Source organism: Amblyomma maculatum, chromosome 1 (assembly GCF_055883805.1).
Source record: "Amblyomma maculatum isolate TAMU_Amacu chromosome 1, ASM5588380v1, whole genome shotgun sequence".
NCBI lineage: Eukaryota > Metazoa > Arthropoda > Arachnida > Ixodida > Ixodidae > Amblyomma > Amblyomma maculatum.
In genome coordinates, this window is record NC_139344.1 from 161,839,338 (window position 1) to 161,859,204 (window position 19,867).

The window sequence follows — 19,867 nt, forward strand, 5'->3', positions numbered from 1 at the left end:
ATTTGGCAGGTACTAGCTCTCAGATCATGAATGGCAGCTGCCCATTAGTATCCCTCAAAAAGTAAATAGTATATGTGACAGCTGTATCTTCTCGGTACTCGCCTATTGGGCAGCAGTGAGGAGGCTAATAAAACAGGTTTCAACATAACTTTTAGACAATGCAGACAGCTTCGGTATAGAAAATGATAGGTTTAACACAGACAGTAAGTGAGCGGAGAAAGCGGTCAGGAATAAACGTGAGTTATTAACATTCTAGTAGAAACCAAGAATGGACATGACAGGGCATTTAATATTCAGGCAAGCTAGCCGATGGTCACTATAGGGTAACTAACTGCATTTCAAAAGAAGGCAAACGTCACAGAGGGAGGCAAAAAGGTGGGCGGATGAGATCAGGAGGTTTGCGAGGACTAGGTGGGTGCAGCTGGCACAAGACATGGTTAATTAGCTGATGTATATAGCAGAGACCTTTGCCCTGCCGTGGGTGCGGTCAACCTGATGGCAATGGTGTGCATTGAAAAGCACTCATAATACTTAAAAAAAAAAAAGTGTTTACCATGTTATGCCATTAATGCTATGCATACACCCGAGTCACACGCACTGTATGCCATGTGCGGATTATTCTTTCTTTAGGCTGGTTTTTACAGACAGTGCAGGATATGTATGGAAATTGCAGTATGTTTCTCATGTATTTTTTATTGCATGCATAGTTCATCTGTCTTTTAATTTCTGCACATGGCTTCATTTTTTTGTTCCTTTGTAATGAAATTGCGTTCATTCCAATGTAAATAATGTACATAATAAACTTGAATTTTCAATGAATTTGAAGTCTTCTCTGCGTATCATGCCTTCAAGAAAATGAGTGTGTCGATTGCTTTTATTTGCATAGAAAAGTTGATGAATGGTGTGAAAGCTACAGGTACTGTATGTTCTGCTAAATTTATGAAGGGTACAAGATTTTTTTTTAACTATATCAAGCAGAAATCTTCGCTATTTAGGGTATAGTTTATGGAAAAATCCTCAGTTGGTTCCAGCTAGAGCCAGTTAGGTCTAGAATAGCCCCACGAGCTTAACTAGCTGGTCAAGATTTTTGTCCGGTTAAAAAAAAATGAATTGTTTAAATTAGAATGGTACGATCGAATGAGAGCAGGCATAATAAAAATGCGGCTTTGATTAATGCTGCTGTGAGAGACATGTTAAACATTCATCATCATCATCAGCCTGATTATACCCACTGCAGGGCGAAGGCCTCTCCCATATTTCTCCACTTAACCCGGTTCTGTGTTAGCTGCATCCACTTGACTCCTGCGAACTTCTTAATCTCATCCGCCCACCTAACTTTCTGCCGCCCCCTGCTACGCTTTCTCTCCCTTGGAATCCAGTTTGTTACCCTCAGCGACCATCGGTTATCCTCTCTTCGCACTACATGTCCTGCCCATGTCCATTTCTTCTTCTTAATTTCCACTAGAATGTCGGTAACTTGAGTTATTTCTCTGACCCACTCTGCACGCTTTCTATCTCTTAATGTTACCCCTACCATTTTTCGTTCCATAGCTCTCTGGGTTGTCCTCAGCTTAAGTAGAACTCTCTTGGTTAGCCTCCACGTTTCAGCCCCATAGGTGAGTACAGGCAAGATGCAACTGTTGTATACTTTCCTCTTGAGCGATACCGGTAAGCTGCTAGTCATAATCTGCAAGTGCTTGCCAAATGTGCTCCATCCCAATCTTATTCTTGTTATTTCCCTTTCATGGTCCGGATCTGCGGTTACTACCTGTCCTAAGTAGACATATTTGCCTACTACTTCCAGTATTTCGCTACCTAATGTAAACTGCTGTTCCTTCCCGAGGCTGTTGAACATTACCTTAGTCTTCTGCATATTGATTTTCAAGCCTACCTTTCTACTTTTTCTGTCTAGGTCATTAATCATTATTTGCAGTTCATCCCCCGAGTTGCTTAGCAAGGCAATGTCATCAGCAAATCGCAGATTACTGAGGTATTCTCCATCTACCCTTATCCCTAACTGCTCCCATTCCAAGTCTCTGAATACTTCTTTATGCAGAACTATGGTTGCTATGCAGCCACTATATATATCTTCCAGCACTTTCACGTACGGCTCGTCTGCCCCCTGATTTCGCAATGCCTGCATCACCGCCGAGGTTTCAACCGAGTCAAATGTTTTTTTATAACTAATTATTACAGTAATGTTAAACATTACTGTTATAATTAGCTTATTTTCTTTATTTTTTTCTTAATGGTTTAATTTTGTTAAATGGAACATCAGTATTGAAGACTGCATGAAACACGCCTAAGCTGCAGCTAGAAGAAAATATGATGGGCAGGATCAACAGCATAAGAACGGACAAGGGGTATTAGATATAGGGCCACATATATATGTACAAAATGAAATAAATTAAGAGACCGAGAGTAAAATGGATATATATGTGCCAGCTGGTGAATTCAATGACGACCCCATCATGAAGGTTTTGTACATGATCGAGGTAAGTGCCGATGAAACGCCACTTGGAATCAGTGCTAGCTAAAATGTGCCATTTTATTAGCTGCATAGAATTAAGTCGTGCAATATGCATATAGATCGATAAGCCTATAATTTTGATAATCGGCGTAGCTCCGCAAATACGCAATTCGAATGATCACAATTAAAGGCTTCGTTCAAGAACAACATCCCCAAGCTCACATTGAGTGCACATAGTAAGTTTGTATAATCACTCACATTTCTGTTGCCGCAGCTTTATTATAGTGTGAAACTGAACGAGATCGCGCGCTCTTTCGGCGAAGATTTGCAAAAAAAAGTAGAATAGCTGGAAAGACTGATTGTGCTAGCATAAGGAATTTTAAGTGCCCACTGCTGGCTTGCCACGAGTGCAGGGTACACAAGCGGCCATTATGGCTCAAAAGTTGAAGTAGGCTTGAAGTTGAAGACTTACCTCAGCGACACTTTCCACGCAGCCGCCGCGCTGGAGCAAAGTTTTTTTTCTTGTATGTTTTTTGCCAACACCATGACGTTATTGATCACGTGAAAAGCGGAGGCTCCGCCCCTAGACCGATTTATGAGAATGTAGCATCACCCGTCGTCATCGCGGTCGCTGCTCACGGTTTCCAGCATTGGACTACATAAACTATAGCCAAACAGGCTAGTTGGTGGAACATATTGGATGGAAAAACAGCGCGACAGACAAACACCACAGCAAAGGAACACAAGACGAAGCGCAACAGACGAACACCACAGCAAAGGAACACTAGACGAGCGCGAACACCACAGCAAAGGAACACAAGACGAGCGCTGTCTCAGCGCTCGTCTTGTGTTCCTTTGCTGTGGTGTTCGCGCTCGTCTAGTGTTCCTTTGCTGTGGTGTTCGTCTGTCGTGCTGTTTTTTCATCCAATATAGACTACATAAAAACGGGTGCATGCACTTATAGAAAAATTCTCGGTAAAAATTTTTTACAGCGTTGCTACCAAAACCGTTATGGAATCAAATATTTTAGACATCATTCTTCCCATTGTGGTGAAAAAAATTTGAGACCTAAATTCCAGTGTTCTGTCCTTTAATACTTCAACAGCAAGTTCACAAGCAAGAAAAGGCAAAGCTGTGCATACACAATTTTTGTCCAAAGATTTAACAAAGGAAGAACCCGAAGGGTTTGCCGCCGTTTATTGTCGCCAATACAGGAAGTGACAGCACCCCCCCATCCCATCCCCAAAATAAAAAACAAAATGGCTATTGAAGGGGAGTCTTGGTAATGCAAAAATCCGAAACCTAGCTAAAATCATGTGCAGGAATGCAGTACAGTCACACACTGTCAGACACCCTCTTGTGAAAAAGATATCATTCATCGGCCCAGATATAATTTCTGGCATGCCTAAAATTTTGCTCATCGTGCTGTTTTGTACCCATTTTTACGACCTCGCCCAGCTTAATTTTGTTTCCATTCCAATTCATTTTTTCTTTATCTAGTCATATTTTCAGCCATATTTACTTCGTTTTAGGCCACATTGTCTGTTGGTTTTGCACTCATACTTTTTGCTTCTATTTTTCGTCATCTACAGTCTTTTCATGCATTTTCAGTTTAAATAATTTGTAATGCTTTTATAGTTGTTTCTTGCCCTTAATTTTGCTACCATTTTTCACTTAGTGCCGTAATCTGCGTCACTATTTTTCTACAAGAATAGTAACAGTGTTTGGAGCATGATAGCCATAATCGCTTATGTGCCATAGAACCCTATATAACTAACTGTTTTTCTACACTGATTGTTGGCATTCCTCGACATTGTTGTCGCTGCCATCAGCCCTAGCATCAAGCTCGAAGGCAAGGTAGGGAACTTGAAGCTCATCGAATACCTGGAACAATTGCACTGTCACACTTCTGCAGCCTTCCCTCTCCCTTCTTTGTTGCTTATTCCAGGCATTTCATGTGCCTTGGCGATAAGATAACTAAAAGGTGGTGAATCTTGTGATGCTTGCCTCATTCAATATTTGGGTCATGTTGTGCACACACATTTTTGCCATTCTTTGCTTGTAAATCTGCTATCAGACTAAATGTTACAGTTCAGTGCTTTCTGAAATAAAACTGCTCACTGCAGCGGCATAATTTCTCTGCTTATTCTTTGTCTGTTAGCACTGCTGGTCATAGAATGACAAAACATGATAAAATATGACAGAATTCAAAGCAGAAAGGTTATTGTGCATTTTCAGGTCCTTAAGTTTCTGTAGTCCCACAAGAGAGTTTCAAACCAAAGATTTTTGCATCAATGCATAAAAGCACGGACTATACACTGAAATAAAATCTGCACATTTTGTTTACATTTTGTTTCGATGTGTAGTGTATAAGGTCCGCCACCGCCCTGACCAGAACATTAAACACCTCATTGCTCAATAGATGCAGCTTGTCAAATTGGCTGCTCCATCCACCTTGACAAAAACTTCTATCGCAGCCGACTGCAGTTGTAGAAAGAGCTACACTACGCTAGCTGCTTTGCGGGGTCAGCGTGGCTGCGCACCGAGCCCTGGCACCACCGCTCTACCAGCTGTGCGCATGCACGGAGTGACATCATAGCCCGCAGCTGGTGTGCAAGCCACGCCGCTGCGGAGCGACGTCGGAGCATGCAGCTGGTGCACCTGCCGCGCACCTCGCCGTTACCGAAACTGTGTGTCTTATTTCAAGCGAAACCTAAGCGTAGCCAGGGGTATCTAGCTCTCGCTACTCTACCAAGTTTAAACAGAGCTAAACCACAGCCAATTTTTTGCCAATTCTGTAAAATGCATGCAACTTCCAAAGATATTTCTCTGATAAAAGAATGTACACCATCACATCCTTACCTTGCAGTTGGTTTTTGAACCCAAGTAATCCGATAACCGTTTAAACCCAGACAGACACAATGCTCTGTACATGCAGTCGGGTTTAGTAGAGTGTGTGGCAGAGCATATAGAGTGAACTTGCCTGCAGGGGGACATTAATTCACTAAGCCTGCTTTACGCACTAGAACAGCAGTTGCATAGACACCAACCAGGATGAATATGAATTTGGATGACCTTGCTTAGACGGACACTGACTCGACTCGGTCACATTAGATTCATGTAAACAGGGCTACTAAGCAGGAGGGCCAAAATACTATTTGGTGCACAAATACTGCGATAAATAGACTTTATTTCTGTGTTGGCTTGTGCTTATATGCCACTGCCAGAGGTCCCCACTGGGGGAAATTTCTGATCTAGTCTTGGCATGTGTTGGCCTGTAATTTCTTACTTTACTTACCTGTGCCTGTATTCTAACTGCCAACAGGCAGCTGTTTTGAAAATGTCCCTTTTGGGGACACCCAATGGACCAAACTGCCAGAAGCAAATGAGCCAGCTCAGAAGATATGTCCTCGAAAGGGACGCAAGTTGTGACATGGGCCCTAGTATTTCACTTCAAGCTTAAGAAGCTGTAGAAAGTGGGGATGTGAATGCAGGAAAAACCTCACAATTGTTGCTCTTACTGTTGACAAAATGTTGCCTTGGTTTTCTTTCACTGCAGATGCAAAAAGAAAAAGAATATTCATATTCCATTTACATTTAATGATCAGAACTGGAATAAAATCTGCACACATCATCGCTTTGGTATCTGTTTTATTCCAGTTTATTTGCTGCACTGTCACCTGCTGAATATTGAGCCACTGAGTTGCACAGAAAGAACCTTGTACCCTGGTCTCCTTGATGCATATGGTACCAAGCTATAGTAATCCATTTGACTGTAGCAGATTTTGCAGCTTTTTCTCCCTGTACATTTCTTCCACATCACTTCCACCGCCCAGGCACTGCTTGTTCACAAACACTCGTGGAACCTAGAATATACATCTTGATGTGTTAGTTGTAACAGTATGCAGCAGTACACAGCAATCTTACCGTGCGTGCTCCAGTCATCTGTCTTAAAACGTCCTGAATGTCGCTGCCATCAGTCCTACCATCAAGCTCGACGGCAAGGTAGGGAACTTTGAGCTCATCAAATACCTGGAACAAGCATAAGTGGAAAATACGGCTAATTGGTTTGCCATTGATTATGAAGCAGCGCACTGGGGAAACACACACAAGAAGCGACAAGCGCTGAACGGTCAGTGCTTGTTCCTTTTTACTGTCTGTGTTTTCCTGTTGCACTGATTCATACCTGAGGCCACTGTAACATATATATGGTCGGGCTGGAGCAAATAGTCCTTTACAACATGAACATGACCAGGCTAGTTTTGTACTGCAGCTGAAAGAACACACGTAAAAGTTTTTGTTCACAGGCATTGTTTAATGTTTTCATTCTGTCCTTACTGTACGTACATGATTCTTATTTGTGCTGCAACAGCTGTGCAAGTACTTTGGTGCACAAAAGAACAGCCCTAAGCCATTGTGGACTGCCTCCTTCCTCTTTGCTGCAAAGTGCCTCGTCAATGAAACCACAAAGGCATAGCCTTTCTGCTTCACAGGCCATCTGTGGCTGATAAATTTGCATGAGTGACGCCCTTACAAGCAACCAAAAGACAGAACACAGGAGAACAGTACAAGACATTCTGCGACGTGTGTTGTCTTCCGGCTGGTATTAAAATAAATCAGCACCAACTAGCTAAGTCGTCGGCCTTGATGAGGTAACACTATCTGTGCCTGATAAATTTGAAAGGTAACAAAAACATTTAAGGTGGGCAGCCACACTTAAAAGTCAATCTTTTTTTGCAAAAAAGTTGATTCTTTTTTCGTTTTAAGTATCTGCAAACATTCAGGTACACATTGCAAAACAATTATGGTCCTATCATGATTATTTTGGGAGTCGCAGAAAGTTTTTGAATGCTTATCGCGATATTCTGAAACCGAAACTAAATTGCATTGGTTCTGAACTACTAATGTTTCTTATGCATGACTATTATTCACTATATCTTCTACTTTTTGATATCAGCAAAATTAGTTGGTATTCTTAAGTAAAAATCTTTTGAAGCGGCCACAAGGGGGATGACTGACGTTCAAAGAATGTATTTGTTGTTTACTTTTGTCTGTGGTTTGTTTAGTTAAGTGGCAAAGCAGCGCTTTGCAACTTCAACAGGTTCTGAGATACAGCATTCAGAGCAATTGGACTGTATTTCGTCTAGAATGGCCAAGTTCCGAGCTCAGAAAAGGCGGAAATGCAAGTTTGCTGGGAATTGACACACTATGCAGAGTCCATCTTCTCAGCCACCAGACGCGGGTGTTTCGGCGAGTGTGAAGGAGCTTTAGAACGTTGCAAAAATGCGTGAAGCCCTGCTACCAAATTCTAAACACGAAGGGAACAGGATTTTTGACATACATTGACATCCCTGAATGCATGAATACAGCACTGATGCTCGGAGAACGCACTCACCAAGGGGTATGCTCTACCTGTGCAGTGGTGTGTGTGGAGTGTGGCTTCGACCACTCATTTGACACATCTAAAAAGGTGGTGCGTGCAAATGAGAACAATGGTCGACTGGTGTATGCAATGAGCCAGTTAGGGAAGGGCCATGCAGGTGTGTCAACATTGTGAAAGGTGATGAATGTGCTTCCCTCTTCGCGACATTCCGCCTACGACAGAATATCGTCTCTGCTCTCAGCAGTGGCTGGAACAGTAGCATCGCAGTCGATGGTTGATGCTGCTGCAGTTCGTCATGTGGTGGGGAGCGATGAGTGCGATGTTTTAGGCGATGGATCATGGCAAAAGCGTGGACATTCTTCTTTGAACGAGTGTGTGTCAGTGGTTTCCGTTGACACGGGAAAAGTTGATGTCGAGGCTCTCGAGCACATGCAAGGCTTCCAAAACAAAATGCAAGTTAAGCCCAAAACGTGCTTCATTCCAGGAATGGAAGGCAAGTCGCACTTCCTGCCATGCAAGCCATAAAAGCAGTGCAGGTAGTATGGAGACTGCTGGCCTGTACAGGATATTTTGAGAGGTCGGCATGAAGTACCTGGACTGCTAGGGTGATGACGATGCCGACAGCTATGCCACTGTAAAGGATATGTACGGAGATAACAGCGTCAAGAAGCTTGAATGCATTGGACATGTCCAAAAGCCTGTGGACTGCCACCTGAGAAAACTCAAGAAAGTAGAGGGTGAACTTGGTGGTAAGGGAAAGTTAACCGATGCCCTTACTGACCGCCTGCAAAACTACTATGGGATTGACATAAGAGCTAATGTGGAAACCTTTCGGCAATTATTTATTTTATTTATTTAAGAAATACTGCAGGCATACCATGCCCAAGCAGGAGAAATCATTTACATCAGATGTCATGTAGTTCGAAAATAATAAAATAAAGAATTTTACACAGCGATGAACTGATAACACAAAGAAAACAATGCACAGTAGAACATATGACACTTCAATTGGGAGGCGATAAAAACAGCAAGTCAATAGGTAGGGCGTTCCAGTCTGTGATTGTCCGTGGAAAAAACGAGAATTTGTACATATTAGTTCGGGCAAATATAGGTGATAAGGCAAGACAGTGCTTATGGCGAGATCATCTGGAGAAATCATTTTTCAGGTAGGTTTCAGGTTTAATGCCAAGTCTGGAAAAATATAACGATTGAAGAAAAGCTAGATGGGCTTTCTTTCTCCTTTCATTTAGTGGATCAGGGCCGGCAAGAAGAATCATAGATTAAGGTGAGCCCCGGCATCTGTAAAAATTAAAAATAAAACGGGCTGCTGAGCATCGAATATTCTCAAGCTTTTGGGTGTCATTTGATGTATCAGGGTCCCATGCCACACAGGCATATTCAAGTGTGGGTCTGATATATGATTTGAATGCCTTAAGTTTTAATGGGCTTGGGCATTCACCCATGCGATGTTTTAAAAACTCCAGCTTTTTACGTGCTGTAGAACATATACTGTCAACGTGCTTTGTCCATTTTAGTCTGGAAGTAATCGTTATGCCTAAGTATTTATATTCACTTACCTGCCTGACTAGGTTTCTGTTTGTGTTATACTGAAATTGAAATTTATTAATTTTATTTGTAATACTAAGTACAACAGTTTTCTCAAAGTTAATGGCCATCGCCCATTCATTGCACCATCGTTCCAAAAATTGGAAATTTTCGTTTAGTTATTTGATCATGAACGAATTTAATACCTTTTAAAATTATACAGTCATCAACAAATAATCTAATCGAAACTGTTGGTTCCAGTGCTTCGACCAGATCATTTATATAAAGATTAAACAGTGTAGGCCCTAAAACCGAACCTTGGGGAACGCCAGAAAGGACATCTAATAAACAAGAGTTAACACCATCAACAGTAACGAACTGTTTGCGCTTTGCGAAATAAGAAGGTATCCAATGTACAATTTTACTAGGCACACCAATCATTTGCATTTTAGTGATCAGCTTATTATAAGGCACTCTATCAAAGGCTTTTGAGTAATCTAGGAAAACAATGTCAACTTGTCCTCCAATATCTATGATTTTAGAAATTTCATGGAAAGTTGTAACTAATTGTGTAGCTGTGGAAAAACCTCGTCGGAAGCCATGTTGAGCGTTGGTTAATATTTCATTCCGTTCCAGAAATTTATTTAGTTGAGTAACCAATACATGTTCTAAGAGTTTGGAAACGGCAGATGTTAATGAGATAGGACAGTAATTATTGACGTGTAAGCTACAACCCTTCTTAAATTCAGGAACGACCCTTGAAACTTTCCAGTCATCGGGTACGGTGCCAGTCTCTATGGACTGCTCATATAGTATTACTAAATATGGTGCTAAACATTCAGCGTACGTCTTGAGAAATGAATTTGAAGTGTCATCCAGTCTCGATGCTTTCTTAGGATCAAGACGCATAAATAAGTAGGTTTAAAGCACCTTCTCTGTTTACAATGAAATGAACTGCACTTGGACTACCTTGAGTGGCATTGCTTATCTCATCGCTTTTGGAAAATACGCTTTGGAAATAGCGATTGAAAGCATTTGCTATCTCATTTTTATCGGTGACAGTGGGGTTATCCAGAACTATTTTGTCGAGCTTTGAATTACCTTTACGGGAAAGATACTGCCAGAACTTCGCTGGATTTTCTGTTACGAAACGTCCAAGTGCTTCCGTAAAGTAACGGTTCCTACTTTCGCGCAATTTAGTGGTTAGGGTTGACTTAAGGTGCACAATAAATGCGGAGCTGGCAGATTTATTTCTATGACACCGTCTAAGTTTACGTTTTAAATGGATTATTTCTCTGGAAATCCAAGGATTTGTCCTGGCAACCTTCTTTCGCTTGTTGGGGATAAAGCTTCGCATACAGTAATGGCAAATGGACCAGAAATTTCTCCAGAGTTTGTTAATGTCATTGGAGTGAAATGTGTACAGGAATCTTCTAAGTAATGGATGATGCTAAGATGGTCAGCCAAAGCGAAGTTTTTTAAACTGACATATTTTTCTGTGGTAGGTTCCGATATTCCTTCATGTATATCTGTATTATAGTTGTGCATACTACTGGAACAAAAAACTAAATCTAGAAGAGACTCCCCAGTTGGAGTTACACGTGTGGGTGAATGGACTGCCTGGGTTAGGTCAAACGCAAGGAGCATGTCAAACAGAGCCTCGGTGCTTTTAACATCACTGGTTCCTGTAGCCATTGTATCCCAGTTAATATGCGGAAGATTGAAATCTCCAGCGATTACAAAACTACATTTTTTGAAAGTACTTTGGTGATCATGCAGACAGTGCATAAAATCAGGGTGTGTGCCAGGTTTTCTATATACAGCAATAACAATGACAGGGTTCCTAAAGAAATTGACCTCACAAACGACACTTTCGTGATCATCACCAATATCAGGCATCAAGCGTGAAGAAATGTTACTCTTAATTAACCAAAATAGCAACGTCACCACCCCTTGACCCTCGATCCTTTTGGTAGCAAGTGTACGATAGCTGAAAAATGGCGATATCAGGAACGTCAGAGTGCAGCCATGTCTCGCTTATGACGACAATATGAGGATCGTAAGATAATAGGATATGCTCGATTGGTTCTTGCTTATTGCATACACTTTGTGCATTCAAGCAGATTATACTAAGGAGCTTATTTTCAGAAATGACGTCATCATGACGTCAATTTTGTTGGCCATCATCACAGCCATATTCGACAGCTTTTTTTCTTCGTCCCATATGTATACTTCGTCCTTTATCACCAGACCAGTTTATTGTGAACTAACTTCGGTTTTGTTCCAGACTGTTCATCTGCTTTTGTGGACTGCCATAACTTTTTTTCTTCTTTGCTGCGTGGCATATGAATAATTGTGTGAAACCAATATGCCGGCATGTTTCAGCTTATGGCAGTTCTTAAAGATGGCCAGTCTTTCGTTGTAATTGTACACTCAGAAAATTATTGGCCGATGTTTGTTATGTGCTGTGCCAATCCAATGAATGCGTTCCGACTGTAGTTAAGCCCGTTATACTTTGTGGCACGGGCAGAGGCTCTTTATTTTTCTTTCCTTTTCATGCCTCAACATAATATATTTGTAGTGACCGGTACCCCAAGTTTCTCGTAACATATTTTTTTAATTACTTTTTCTTCTATATCTAACAGAGTTTACTTAGGCAATTTCCAGATCCCAAACACCACAACGTTGTTCCTTCGAGTACGGTCCTCGTAATCTATCATTTTTTTTTCCTGTTCCGCTACAGCTCTCTTCAGGTGCAGCACAGAACCTTCAAGCTTTCTAATATTTTCCTCGTTCGCTTTTGATAGGTTCAGAACTTCACCTAGTTTAGACAGTTTCTGGTTTTTCTGACTAAGAGTCTCATCCCGAGCATTATCAGAAACTTTTAATTCTTTGAATTCTGTCAAGATATTCTTTAGTGTTTCATCTTGTTTAGGGCCTGGATTGGTTTCTACGTCCCCACACAACAGAAAGCGAAGAGTAGACCAGCAACCAGCAATAATACCGAACCACTTTTGAGGGCACGGCAGAATCACAATCCCATAGCAGCTTGTCTTAACAGAAGCATAGGAAGTGTAATAACTAACCTGCACAGCCAGCCAAGCGTGGTTAGACATGATATCCCGCCGGACGCTTCCGTGCCCTCTTAGGAATGAAACCAGCCACCCTACCAGCCTCTTTCACTGCAGTTCTACTGATGAGCAGGCAAGGCACGGCCTGTGCCCACCTGGACCTCACAGCTGGTGCAGTTACAAGCGGGTTGAAGCACTTAGCCAAGGGAAGTACAGTCGTGCCCCGTTAATATGGACAGTTTTTCTGGGGACGAAACCTTTTCAATGTATTTATGCCTCGTTAATATGGAAACTCGCTGTCCGGACAATGGGCAGGGGAAGAATGCATGCGCCCCACTTGGGCCCATGTATTTTTGTCTCGTTAATATGGACAGTGCTTGAAAAAAAGCAGAGGAGTCCAAACGCAAGCTAAAGAAGGGCGCGCCGCCCGCGAACTTACGCGACAGCCGATACGGCGGGATGCCTGAACGAGTCCTGTGGGGTTGGAAAGAACCAAAGCGGGCGTGTCGCCGTTCTAGGGGGGGGGGGGGGGGGGGGGGGCGCAAGAGCGGAGAAGAACGTACACAGCAAACAGAGGGTCAGCGTAAGAAAGGCCCCGAAAGGGGGGAACCAGGAGATTTCTGGGTGCAGCGGAAGTGCCGCTGCAGTCGGGAAAACAGCAACATGTGGTAGCAATAAATTCTGCTGAACGTGCACAGAGTGTAAAAGCGTAAGAAAGAAATGACAGGAAGAAAGACAAGTGCTTACAGTGACGATGGGAACTGAAGTTTTCTTTCCCAAAGCGCAATGTGTGTTCCATGAAGCCGTTAACGCTTTTCGGTGAGAGTTAAGACACACTCACAAAGTAGAGCGACAAAAGAAAGGCGATGTACGAACACGCAACCGGGACCGGGTGTCCCGTCCTGGACGCGCTTCCCTCTCATACTCCTGGTTTTCGTCCCTGTTGCGCTGCCGAACTGCCAAACTTTGCACACTAAGCGGTCCGTATGTCGGCTTCGCTTTGAGTCAACGATGCGGCCTTGACAAGGTCTGAGCTCTTCGTAGTCGGCTAGCTGTCGTTCTAAACTGTACTTCAGCTTGCAGTGTTTGTTTTATGGGAACACATAAAAACGGCGCCAAATAAATGGGATGTTCGATAGCCCTCTGAATAGCAGCTTGCCAACTTGACTCCCTTGCTTCCTTACAGAAATAGTACAAAGCAAAAAAAGAAAAAATCAGAAGAACGGAAAGGCAGAAAGGTTAACTAGGCAAAAAAGAGCACAGCATCAGGAGCCTGTAGCCCTCAACTTGAGTCTGGCTTTTGGCATGGCGGGAGTTAAATGCAAAAGAACAGAGTTGAACGTAGGCGCGAAGAAATCTGTGAATACAAGCGGCAAAAGCCATCTCAGTAAATCCAAGCCGCGAGGGACTAGTATCGACAGCTCAGCTGTTTCCTCGCCTCAGGAGAATCTCAAGCAGCTACTTAGCGGCTACTTTGCTCAATGAAGAGGCCATTTTGGAAGTGGCGGTGAGTAGAGAATCAGACGCTGATTCATCGGCCAGTGAGGAGTTCGTGCTCGAAAGTTCGACCAACACAAAACCCAACATCACGGGTGTCATGGTAAGCTTCAGACTGCACTACAATTTTTCGAAGAGAGCAATGGCAAGGATAATGCACTCAAAATTGCCAGTGTTCTTTGAAATTTTGAGTCCAGTGCGCACCGTTATGTACAAAAGCAGTCGTTAATTACAATTCTCTTTTCTCAATAAAATCCTTTTTGTTTTTATTCATGACTCGTTATTATAGATGACTCGCTTTATGGACAGTTTTGGTCGGAAACCAAAGTGTCCATATTAACGAGGCACGACTGCATACGCACAAAAGGGGGCTTCCAAATGATACACTGAATAGGGTGTGTACAGTGGTCTGTGTTCAGGCGACCTCCTATCAAAGTGTCTACCAAAGCCCCTCCATGCCGTTTTCCACCAACCAATAGGGGGGTTTAGCGTCTACATGGCAAAGCACAAAATGCAAATGAGTGTTTCAATGGGCTCCTATCAAAGTGTCTACCAAAGCCCCTCCATGCCGTTTTCCACCAACCAATAGGGGGGTTTAGCGTCTACATGGCAAAGCACAAAATGCAAATGAGTGTTTCAATGGGCTGATACGGCAGCAGGCTTTCAAGAAGGTGTTTATAAGCTCTCCTACCATTTTGTTTGCCTTGTATGATGTCATAGCACACTTTAATAATGGCAGTGTAAGCACTCTGGATATACTGAGCAAGGCTGGTATCAAGCCAGGGTACTTACTACACGACAGGAGCTTGCATTTGCCAGAGACCACCAGCGAATGCAGAAGGCTCTATACAAATCAGCTGATGAGACAAAATGGGCTAGGAAGAACCAAAGAGCAGTGACATGAACAAAAGGAAACTCTACTGCATCTCAAAAGGGCCCTGCTATGAGCCTGATGCATTTTAGAGCTGTGTTCTTTTTCACATCTTTAACATTTTAAAATCTTTATTTACATTTTTCTCAAAACAAGATTTTCTTCAATCTCTTCTTATGCAAACTGTGACAACTTTTTTCTGAATGAATATTTTGAAATGAAAATTTTAGCCACCGATTCCTCATATAAATATGTTTGCAATGAACTAGGATAATTTAAATTATTCAGAAACATTTAATTTACAGCTTAAAAAAAAAAAATGTGAAGATGGAATATTTTTTTCTTTTTGTTCAGTTTTTCAAAGATTGCTTTCTGAACATCCATTGCATTACATTTATCCTAGTACACTTTACAGGCCACATATTCAGCTACGTTAAGTGCCAAAGCTTTCCTCAATTCAGCCTTCCAGTTGTTAATTATCCTTGCTGGCATGACTAGCAATTTTAACATTTTTTAGGAAAATTAACTCCATCAAAATAAATTGAGCCAATAGTTGTACTTTAAATACTTCGTTAAGTTGAATAAAACATGCTTAATCAGAAAAAAAAAATATAGCCCTCCGTGATGATTTAAAGAAGTTTTCCGGGTGTGGCCTCCCACCTTAACACCACGCGTCTAGATTTAAGTCGTTTAAGAACGCATTTATTAAATGGCGTTGTGCCCGCAAAGAAGGTGCTTCTTTCCGGGCACAACGCTATTTCATGCCGATCTGGGCTTTGCATGTCAAGGCCGCACTTTATTTGGCGCTGCATTTAACAAGAAACCGTCCAAGCGGGACTGTGTATACGGTATCTTAGTTGTGGTGCCATGCACACGCGCAGTTAAGTGATGCAACTCGCACCAGTATGTGGTTATAATAAAATAACCACATACTACTTAGTGTCGGGAACCATTGCCGCGCTACTTTCCGGCAGTGTACCAACTGTCGAGAAAAGCAAGGAGGTTAATAATAGGCCTGCCAGTTCTTTTCAATTCCTGGCATTTCTGCTAAGCGTCGCAAGAGCACAGGACGACGGAGAGTCTCGACAGCACATAGGGAAAGCGGGATCTCGTATTCGTTTCTTCACTTGCCATCACCTCGCCTCTGTGTGATACAGCGACAGCTTAACAAGGAATATACTTACTCGTTTGGCCTTGTGGCAGAATGGGCAGCTCCTCTTTGAAAATATCACCACAGGATTCTTCTCCAAAGTTTGCTCTACGAAGCCAGACGCAGCCGACATGCTGGCTGTCGGGCTTTGCTTGCCCAAAAGGCGCTGAAACATCTGAAAGCAACATAGCGTTTTAAACATGCAGTTCACACACACTTAAAAGGGTACGCGTCACTATCACGAAAGAAGGCCCTCTCTGACTTTTATGCTGAAGCGATCATATTGTTACGAAGGGGGTAAGACGTCGGAGCGCTGAACTACAAGACGATAGGGTCGGGAGCTCAGCTGGTCAACGGCAGCGCGTCCGGCACGAGAGTCCTTTTTCAACGTCTTTCTCCTTCACTTGTCTTCTAAACTTCATCTTCTTCCGTACTGTTACATTTCCCCCCTTTGCAGACGAAGCCCCCCGGGCGAGGTAGTTATTCGTTTCCACGAGAGTGACACGGCTTCATCCGGGCGACATGGGCAACTTCAGTTCTGACTGAACGACGACCACTTGATGTCATACGTGCTATTTGATAGTTCACTTCGCTGACGCGTTCAAGCACAACGTAAGGGCCAGCGTAATGCGCCAACATTTTCTGCGCTAAACCACGCTTTCGGAGAGGTCGCCAAAGCCACACTAAATCTCCAGGGGCGTAAGACACATGGTTATGCCGGCTGTCGTACCGAGCTTTTGAACGCTCTTGAGAAGCGAGAATTCGCAAACGGGCGAGACGGCGAGCTTCTTCGGCTCGACAAAGAATTTCCGCAATGCACGGTTCATCATGGACGGAGTAAGGAAGAATGGTATCTAGACAATACCGAGGAGGACGGGCATATAGCAGGAAGAACGGGCTGTAGCCAGTAGTCTCATGGGTTGCGGTGTTGAATGCGAACGTTATAAATGGCAGTATAGTATCCCAATTCTTGTGGTCAGATGCGATGTACATAGATAGCATGTTTGTGAGTGTGCGGTTTGTGCGCTCCGTCAAGCCGTTGGTTTGAGGGTGATATGGTGTGGAATGCCTAAAATGCGACGCACACAAACGAAGAAGCTCTTCCACAACATCTGCCATAAACTGGCGACCTCGGTCACTTATGATCACTCGCGGAGGTCCATGGCGGAGGATCACAGAACGGAGCAAGAACAGGGACACGTGGTGAGCGGTGGCTGAAGGAAGAGCTGCCGTTTCGCAGTAGCGGGTGAGGTAGTCTGCACAAACCACGATCCAACGATTTCCGTCGGATGACTTCGGGAAGGGACCCATAAGGTCGATTCCGATTTTCTCAAATGCGCCACGTGGTGGAGTCACAGGATGCAGCAGGCCCTGTGGCGTGGACGTAGGGCGTTTGTGTCGTTGGCACTCAGTGCAGCTCGCCACATATCGCTCAGTTGTCTGGCGCATCTTTGGCCAATAAAACCGGTCGCGGGCACGATGGAGCGTTCTTGCAGAGCCCAGGTGACCGGAAGTGGGGTCGTCGTGCATGGCGCGTAAGATGCACGAGCGGTAGCTCTCGGGAACCACAAGCAGAAAATTCGTACCGGTGCTTGAGTAAGCCTTTTTGTACAAAAGGCCATCACGGAGACAAAATGGGCTGGAAGCAGTGGAATCCCGCGCCTCCGCAAGCAGGGGCTCGAGGCTTATGTCAGTCTCTTGCGCAGTCCGCAGAGCCGAGGCGTCGGGAAACTCGGGCACGACGGAGGCGATGTAATGATCGAAATCACCAGAGTCACATTCGGTCGTAGGAAGAGGAAGGCGTGAAAGACAGTCTGCATCGGCGTGTTTGCGGCCACTCTTGTAGGAAACAGTGAAGTCGTACTCTTGCAGACGAAGGGCCCAGCGTGCCAGACGACCAGATGGATCACGAAGGTTGACAAGCCAACACAGGGCATGATGGTCCGTCACAACCGTGAAATGGCGTCCATATAGGTAGCACCGAAACCGCTGAACAGCGAAAACTACAGCGAGACACTCCTGCTCCGTAACAGTGTAGTTACGCTCAGGTTTGCTGAGGGAACGGCTTGCATACGCAATTACATGCTCGCCTGTTGTCGAACGTTGCACAAGCACAGCGCCAACACCAATCCCACTTGCATCAGTGTGGACTTCAGTCGGAGCGGAGGGGTTGAAGTGCCGTAGTATGGGATGTGACGTTAGCAGAAACTTTAGTTGGTGGAAAGACGCGTCGCAATCTGAGGTCCAGTCGAAAGGGACGTCCTTTTGTAGAAGGGATGTCAGAGGGTAGGCGACGTCGGCAAACCTTGGAATGAATCGTCGAAAGTAGGAACACAGGCCCAGAAAACTGCGGAGCTCCTTTTGAGTCTGTGGTCGTTGGAATGCTGCAACTGCTGCAGTCTTCTGTGGATCTGGCCGAACTCCATCGCGGTCGACGAGATGCCCGAGTACCAGCGCTTGACGTTCACCAAAACGGCACTTTTTAGAATTCAGGACAAGGCCAGCCTTCTGTAGGCAATCTAACACAACAGCGAGTCGCGTGTTATGTTCAGTAAAAGTCCGGCCAAAAATAACAACATCGTCTAAATAGCACATGCAGATTTCCCACTTGAGGCCACGAAGTATTGTGTCCATAAATCTTTCAAATGTGGCCGGCGCATTACATAGGCCGAAGGGCATCACGTTAAATTCAAATAGGCCGTCCGGGGTAACAAATGCAGTTTTTTCCTTGTCAGCAGGATCCATCGGAATCTGCCAATAACCCGATCGCAAATCAACTGAAGAGAAATAAGACGCGGAAAAAAGGCAATCTATGGCATCGTCGATGCGTGGTAGAGGATACACATCCTTTTTAGTGATGGAGTTGAGGCGACGATAGTCAATGCAGAACCTCCATGTTCCGTCTTTTTTCTTCACCAATATCACGGGAGCAGCCCAAGGACTGGAGGATTCCTGTATTACGCCCCTGTTCAACATGTCTTGGACTTGCTCGGTGATGATCTTACGCTCTGATGGTGACACACGGTACGGCTTTTGACGGATCGGATGGGCAGATCCCGTGTCAATCCTGTGGCGTGCGCGCGACAGCGGAAAACGTTGCGAGCCGTTGGACTGCGTGAAATCAAAGACGGATAGGTGCTGGGACAAGAGGTTCTTCAATATCTGTCGTTGTGAGGAGTTCAAAGATGCGCTGATCATCGGAAGAAGCTTTTCGTCAGCAGGTGAGTTAGTAGCGGGGTTGTCTAGGGAAGGAGTAACGACAGCTACACAATTCGGGAGAGTTGCGCTACATGAAGCTACAATATGATAATCATTTGCAATGCGAATAAATCCTAATTCGTGGTCAACTCTATAGAGAGCTATAGAGAACATGTAAACAGTGAATTTTACTCTTTGAAGCACGTTGGCCATCTCCGCCGACGACGAATGGTATTTCAGACTGCAGTTCAGCTAAGAAGCTTTTACATAGGTGAAATAGCACCGAGAAATGTTAGCTCACCAGTTACTCCATACTCGGAGAAACTAGCAGGGGTGAAAACATTTCTCCCTTGGGCCGGCGAGGTCCCTCGCTTATAAACGGCCGCCGGGTGCCGCGACCGGCGTGGGGCGGCGCCAAGGCGGCGCCAGCATCCAGCATGGCCGCTGCTGCTTCCTAGTAAAGCTATAGTGCCTAGAATATACTGGCTAGTGTGCCGAGGGCGCGCGCTGGCGTGTCCGCCGCGGTGATGCCTTCCCGCCGCCACCGCGGGGCGGCGCTACCAATAGCTAAGGTGCTATCGCTCCGCGTTCGCGGCCTCGGCAGCATAGGCGGCATATAGGTCCGGATAGCGTGCTGCGCTTTTCACTGCGAAACCTGTCTCTTGACGGTTTAAGCGCACTT

General features: G+C 44.3%; 2 protein-coding genes and 1 pseudogene across 3 annotated transcripts in view; 2 read left to right on the top strand and 1 right to left on the bottom strand.

The window, feature by feature from the left end:
• The window catches only part of LOC146204763 (uncharacterized), a 57,579-nt gene extending 51,616 nt beyond the window's left edge, over positions 1–5,963 (top strand). Inside the window, exon 4 of the mRNA XM_084589474.1 lies at positions 4,948–5,963. The gene's annotated coding sequence lies outside the window, so the exon portion shown is untranslated. The remainder of the gene's footprint in view (positions 1–4,947) is intronic.
• A 140-nt stretch (positions 5,964–6,103) lies between these two features.
• LOC146204764 (glutaredoxin-like) lies at positions 6,104–19,634 on the bottom strand. Of its 2 annotated transcripts, none has more exons than XM_084589476.1 (4): positions 19,487–19,634; positions 16,022–16,162; positions 6,398–6,502; positions 6,104–6,336 (listed from the first exon to the last, which is right to left on the bottom strand). In XM_084589476.1, the coding sequence occupies exons 2-4, from the start codon at positions 16,160–16,162 to the stop codon at positions 6,226–6,228; spliced, it is 357 nt and encodes a 118-aa protein (XP_084445602.1). In that variant the 5' UTR covers positions 19,487–19,634; the 3' UTR covers positions 6,104–6,225. The 2 variants fall into 2 exon arrangements, with proteins under 2 accessions (XP_084445602.1, XP_084445601.1); XM_084589475.1 differs by having other exon boundaries at positions 19,378–19,531.
• Positions 7,619–8,999, top strand: LOC146204765 (uncharacterized; annotated as a pseudogene).
• Positions 19,635–19,867: the final 233 nt, after the last annotated feature.

Excerpts from the sequence above, each read along its gene's own strand:
- LOC146204764 (XM_084589475.1), bottom strand. The coding sequence starts at position 19,398 with ATGGCCAACGTGCTTCAAAGA. Across the intron at positions 16,163-19,377 it reads TGGCCAACGTGCTTCAAAGA|ATGTTTCAGCGCCTTTTGGG; the intron begins GTAAAATTCACT and ends TGTTGCTTTCAG. Across the intron at positions 6,337-6,397 it reads AGATGACTGGAGCACGCACG|GTTCCACGAGTGTTTGTGAA; the intron begins GTAAGATTGCTG and ends TGTATATTCTAG.